The following is a 6,144-nucleotide window of genomic DNA, read 5'->3' as shown; positions in this document are numbered from 1 at the left end:
TGCTCGGCCGCTCTAGCTTCAAGAGGAGGCGGCTTCAGCTTTTCTCTATACACTTTCGGTTCCTGGCGGCTGATTGGTGAAGGCCTCCATGTGCGGGTTAGGCGCCCCAGCAACAAATCCACGCAAACTCAGCAGGCTGTTTCTCCTTTACCGGGAAGGCCCGCTCTTCATAGAACGGGCCACACAATTCACAGGCAGAGAAGAGGCAGCCCCTCCTTCCGAAATGTTACAGAAGAAGCAGAATGTCAACAGGCTGCCTTGTTTTTTTAAGCAGCGTCTTTTAAAATCGTAATTTAACATTGCGCAATAACAAAGAGTTATTTCTTACAAGGAGCGCATTCCGTGGATACGTTTTTATACAGAATTGTTGGCTACCTCCCTTGTAGCTTGCAAAAAGTCCCAAACATCCGCTTAAGAAGCCACTTAAATAGGACACAGAAAAAGAGGTCCCGGGAGACTTGACTGCCTCTCCCTGGGAATCAAACTTGTGTCCAAGAGCAAGGAATTTATCTATTTTCTCTAATAGAGAAAATAGATTTTTTATTTTGGACGACCACCAGGAGGTAGACTGTGCCTAGTTCCATCTACATTTGAAAGCATCAGGTTTACATAGTCAGATCTTATTCTATGGGATCCAAACCCTCTACTGGAAGTTGGGATTTATGCATCATTGTGGCTTGAAAGACTATATACAGTAAATTAGTTTTAGGAATTATCTAGGTACTTTTGCTCGACAATGTAAGAAAAGGATATACAGGTAGTTCCTGGTTTATAAATGGTAATTGGGAATGGAATTTCCAGCACTAAGTAATGTGGTCATAGAGTCAACATCACATGGCTGCATTGCTTAGTGACCACGATCTCAGCAACTGATGTTGCCATTGTTAATCAAACTGGTTAAGCAAACATTGTTGAGCAAACTGGTTTGCTAGACAAGCACCCTTTCCTCATTCATAAGTTAGAAGCTATATTGAAAATAACCTTTCTCTGGAAGGATTGTTTTTTTCCTGTTCAATCGTGTTCAATTTTCAAAGAATGCCTGGACAAGGCTGTGTACTTTTCTTAGCAAAGTTTTTCGGAAGTGTTTTCCCCAGTTAAGGTACCATATCCAGTAGCCTATTTTTAGGAGCTGAACATTAACGATCTGAACCCAAACCCAGACTTGAAAGACTCTGAATAATGTTTTTCAAAGTTGCCAACTTTTAAGATGTGGGACTTCATGCTGGCTGGGGAATTCTGATGGTTGAAGTCCACATAGTTACCAAGTTTGAAAAACACTGGAAGAATCCGTGTTTCTTGTGAAGGCAACCATTATGGGCAGATGAAAGCGGAAGCTACTAATCAATCTAGTGCTTCCTTTCGTTCAAATATCTCCTACCTAGCTAATTTTAGGGCACGTTTCTCCACCACCCGATTCAGCCAACAAAAAGCCACTTCAAACGTGATTGGAGGAGAAGCAGAAATCCAAGCCCCGCCCACTACGTCATGACGTTAAAGCGTAGTCTCAAGCACGTGAAAATGGCCTTTCTGGCCAGCTTGCGCGGATGTTATCTGTGGCCAAGCGGAAAAGGAGGGAGAGCGGAAGTCCCGACCCACCGGATCCTTGTTTGGTATCTGGAAAGGCGCCTCCGCGGCAGAACCTGCAGTCTCGCGTGTCTTCCTAGGACTCAGGGGCGGGGCCCGCTGAAAGCGATCTGCAGGTGAGCTGTGCCAGGTCTCCCTTTTGGACGCTCCCCGTGGAAGGGAAGGAATGAGCCGGGCGGCGGCGGTGCTGCTGCTGTTCTTGCAGCTCTGAGACAGGAGCGGCCGCCGGGATGGCTTCCGTGGTTCCCATGGGCTTCACTGTACTGTAAGCGTCTCTCGCAGGTGAGGCTGAAGTCGGGCAGCGAGGGCGTCTGGTTGCGAGGGCGAATTCCCACGCGCCCCTGGCTGTGCTTCTCACGGTCCACTACCCCCCACCCTCCAAAAGCCGGATTCTTAGCGCAAAAATTAGGCTTTGTCCATTTGCATTTTGACGTCAGGTGCCTTGACAAAACTGCCTAAGCTCTGTGTTGCCTCCTGGTGATGGCGCTGCGGTTTTCTTGGCAAGGTTTTTCCAGAAGTGTTTTGCCTTTGCCTCTTTCCTAGGGCTGAGAGAGACTGACCCAAAAGTCACCCAGCGCCTTTCAGTCTAAGGCGACTAGCGCTCAAAGCTCCTAGTTTCTAACCCGATGCCTTAAAACTGCCATTCATGAACCACAAACTAGCTGTCCATATATTACCAGTCTTGTATATTGTGTGAACCAGCCTCTGGTTAGCTTTTGTTTTAGCATATTGTGCAAAATGAGAGAATGGGGCCAGTTAAGTAACCAAGAAGGTGTTGTGAATATATAGCTTTTTTTTTTTTATTAAAAGTGGCTGAAAATTGCTCCACAAGGAGTGAAGGCCTCTTCCTTACCTGCTTTGTTGTGAGAAAAAGGGGGTTGTGGGAATGCAAATAGGAAAAAATTTAAGAAAGCTATAGGTCAGTAGTTCCTAAAGTGGTGTGGGGAGGGGGGGGGCAAGATCCTTTCAGAGGATCTGCAAAGTCAAATAAATAGTTTAAACTTTCTCAGTTTTAATTTCTAATACAATAAAGATCAATCGATGTAACCCACATAAATCAAAGCTCTTTGAGGTCATTTTTAAGAATGTAAAAGAGATCCCAAACCGAAAATTTGAGAACCACTCTAGGTAAAGGTGGATGGGAAAGTCTTATATCTTGAGTGAATAGCATCAGCCTACTCCTCTGAATTACCCTTGGGTATTAATGGTTACTGGCAAGAGCTACTGGAATTTTCTGAAGCTATTGTGGTACATTGTTTTTCTAGTCAAAGAAGTTAGAGAAGAACCTCAGAAACTGATAATTCTTCTGACCTAGGCTTCCTAAGTCATTAAAACACACGAGTAGTCCCAAAAACTTCTTCTATTGCAACAACTGTGAATTCTGTTCATTCACAGATGAATCCCAATTAATTATAAAGAGTCCTTCAGGAGAAGTCCTTCAGGATAATCACCCACATTTATCTCCCTTGACAATCTGCCAAAGGCCACACGGAGTCCAGAATCAAACAAAGCTTCAGGCTTTAAGTTGAACCGAATGAACAAACATTGCTTCCTGCAAAGGCCCACATGCCTTTGCTCCTCTTTTAAGTCTTATGGGAGGGGACAATCACCTCCCAGCCCTACTCCTGAGTTGTCCCTTTTGTTTTAGCTATTCTTGCCTTCTGGCAGCTCTGCGCATGCGCACACTGGGAACAGGCTCCCCCTGTTCCTCTGCCTCACTGAGGTCCGGCTCTGGAGGCTCCAGAGGCAACATGTACCTCCCAGATGGTCCTTTCTCTTCCTCCGACGCAGAGCCCTTGTCCAAGCCTTCCCCAGACTCCAGGACTGGCCCATGGTCCTCCCCAGCCTCCTCACTGTCCCAACTCTGCCACCAGCTCTGCAGGCTGCTGGTGGACCACAATAATAATAGCAAAACAGTTTCATATTCTTCACAAGTTAATTACATGGACATATCTATAAAACCATCAGAGCAGAGTTCACCACAAGGAATTACTGTTCAGACTATGTTGTATCTGCAGAGCCCTTGACAATCCTTTCTCGTGTTACATGTACCTATATCATTCCACTCCTGTTGTGGCCCGCCAGCAGCCGGCGCGGATCATGGCTGATCCCGACGATGAGGAGACTGGTGTGGGGTCGTGCCAGCAGCCTACGCAGCTGGCACTCGTGTCTGACAGCAAGGAGGCTGAAGAGGATGTGGTGCCAGAGGCAGAGACTCAGCCAGGGCCTTCAGAACCTCCAGAGGCTTCTTCAAGTGGAGAGAGTGAAGTAGAGGAGCCTCTCCTCAATGCTTGAGCATGCAGGGCTGCCAAAAGGCAGGAGTGGCTACTCAGGAGGAGGAGGAGGTCTCCTCAAGAGTAAGGTTTGAGGATAATTGGCCACTCCCTTAGCCTATTTAAGTCACACACTGTTAGTCATTTCTTGCTGGAAACACGTGTAATTATTACAGAGCATTTTGGAGAGAGAGTGTCTTATCGTATCTTGTTTTCTGGGCTGGTTGCCAACCTTTGCCGGACTTTGTTTATTCTTGGTACGTTATAACTTTGATAAGGACAGTTGGTGTGTCAATCCTTGGGAATCCGGAGCTGGGGCAGAACAACTCCTGCAACTGATATACATTCCAGCAGCAATGGTATCAGGCCTTATGGACTGTTACTTACGTTCCTGATCCATTTTTTCTTTTATTTGAAGATGGGTTAGTCACAGAATAACATTTTCCACTTTTCCTTTTTCATTTGCAGTGTTGAAATTCTTGCCATTTTATTGATCTGGTATGAAATAAATTCACCAAACTCTTTTTGTTCTTTTGCAAAGTAGTTTTATGTAGAAATTTCAGTTTCTTAAGACTGTGATTATGAGTATGAGTTACTTATATTTTTATCTTTGTTATAGAGAAGAATGGAGCTCCTTGAAGAAGACCTTACATGTCCCATTTGTTGTGGCTTGTTTGATGATCCACGAGCATTACCTTGTTCACATAACTTCTGTAGAAAATGTTTGGAAGGGATCTTAGAGGGAAATACTCGGAATGTGATGTGGAGACCATCACCTTTTAAATGTCCCACTTGTCGAAAGGAAACTACAGTAACAGGTGTTAACAATCTCCAAGTTAATTATTCACTAAAAGGCATTGTGGAAAAGTATAACAAGATTAAAATATCAACAAAAATGCCTGTCTGTAAAGTGCACAGTGGTCAGCCTCTTAATATTTTTTGCCAGACAGATACACAGCTTATATGTGGCATTTGTGCCACTCGAGGAGATCACATAAAACATCTCTTTTGCTCTATTGAGGATGCTTACTGTCAAGAAAAGCGTGCTTTTGAGACACTGTCCCAAGTGTTTGAAGCATGGCATTGTGGAGATGCACTTTCTCGACTAGGAACTTTGGAAACCAGCAAACGAAAAGCTCTCCAGATGTTAACAAAGGATTATGACAGAGTAAAAGATTTTTTTGAGAAATTACAGTATACTTTGGAACAAAAGAAGAATGAGATCCTCTCAGACTTTGAAACCATGAAGCTTGCAGTTATGCAGGCTTATGATCCAGAAATCAACAAACTGAACACTATCATACAAGAACAGGAAACTGCATTTAATATTGCAGAAACATTTAAGGATGTATCTGAACCCATTTTGTTTTTACAACAGATGCAAGAATTTAGAGAGAAAATCAAAGTGATAAAGGAAACTGGTTTGCCTTGTGTTACCGTAGACATCAAATCTACAATTAAGGATGTTGATACTAATCAGTGGGAACAATTTAAGCTAGCAGATGTGGATAAACTTTCACTACCTCAAGAGAAAAGCTCTTTCAACTGGGTGACAAATTCCTTCCTTTCACCATGTTTTTTTGTAACTGCTTTAATTTGTTTGCTGGTTGTTGTTACTCAAGTATGTGTTACAGATTTTTGGGGCAAAACTTTTCAGTATTGGAAAACTCTTGTTTCTGCATTTGGCACAGGTTATCTGACAGACCCAACAGAGATGGCAGATCATGCTATTTTATACTGGGAAAAAGTAGCAGATAGTGCTGCTGTTCTAAGTGAAAAATGTGTAAATTATATCCATGTGTTGTTGAATAATGTTGCCCAATTTGTGTACATGTATAAACTTTTATAAATCTATTCATGTTCAGGAAGTATATTTTCAAAATCAGTGAGTTTGGTTTTTTTCTTTAAATGTAAACATTTTTGATATTTGAAATGGTCTTGATAATTCATGTATTGAACTATTCTGCAACTCATGTTAAAAGCTGACTACCTTTCTATTTTCTGAAAACAAAATTACATGACTTGATTTTTTTTTAGAAAATAATGTGTATAGTGGAACATATAAACTTTTTTTATTTATAAAATGTTTGAGTTTCAAATTGGAGTATAAATTGGAAATATGTTTGCATGGAGATATAATACATAAATAACGATTGTATATTACTACCACAAATCCTGGCCCTTCAGAAATATTAAATTTTGTGATTTGTTATTATATGTGAACATAGGAAGTAACAAATTAACTTTTGTATGTTTATAAGTAACTCAATACAAACTGAAACTGGAA

At 42.2% G+C, this 6,144-nt stretch overlaps 1 protein-coding gene across 3 annotated transcripts; it reads left to right on the top strand.

The window, feature by feature from the left end:
• The first annotated feature begins 1,616 nt into the window (after positions 1-1,616).
• On the top strand, positions 1,617-6,144 carry TRIM13 (tripartite motif containing 13). 3 transcript variants are annotated; one of them, XM_070956731.1, is made up of 2 exons: positions 1,617-1,700; positions 4,477-6,144. In XM_070956731.1, exon 2 carries the CDS (start codon positions 4,483-4,485, stop codon positions 5,704-5,706), a length of 1,224 nt encoding a protein of 407 aa, XP_070812832.1. In that variant the 5' UTR covers positions 1,617-1,700; positions 4,477-4,482; the 3' UTR covers positions 5,707-6,144. The 3 variants fall into 3 exon arrangements, with proteins under 3 accessions (XP_070812832.1, XP_070812831.1, XP_070812833.1); XM_070956730.1 differs by having other exon boundaries at positions 1,665-1,866; XM_070956732.1 differs by lacking the exon at positions 1,617-1,700 and adding an exon at positions 4,197-4,279.

The sequence above is a fragment of the Pituophis catenifer genome, unplaced genomic scaffold (genome assembly GCF_029215685.1).
Source record: "Pituophis catenifer annectens isolate HBS135680 unplaced genomic scaffold, rPitCat1.0.hap2 SCAF_1, whole genome shotgun sequence".
Taxonomy (NCBI): Eukaryota; Metazoa; Chordata; class Lepidosauria; order Squamata; family Colubridae; genus Pituophis; species Pituophis catenifer.
Note: the sequence above shows the minus strand (reverse complement) of the source record. Positions and strands in the feature narration are given on the sequence as shown.

Bases quoted from the DNA above. Each gene is read 5' to 3' on its own strand.
- TRIM13 (XM_070956731.1), top strand. From the start codon at position 4,483: ATGGAGCTCCTTGAAGAAGACCTTACATGTCCCATTTGTTGTGGCTTG.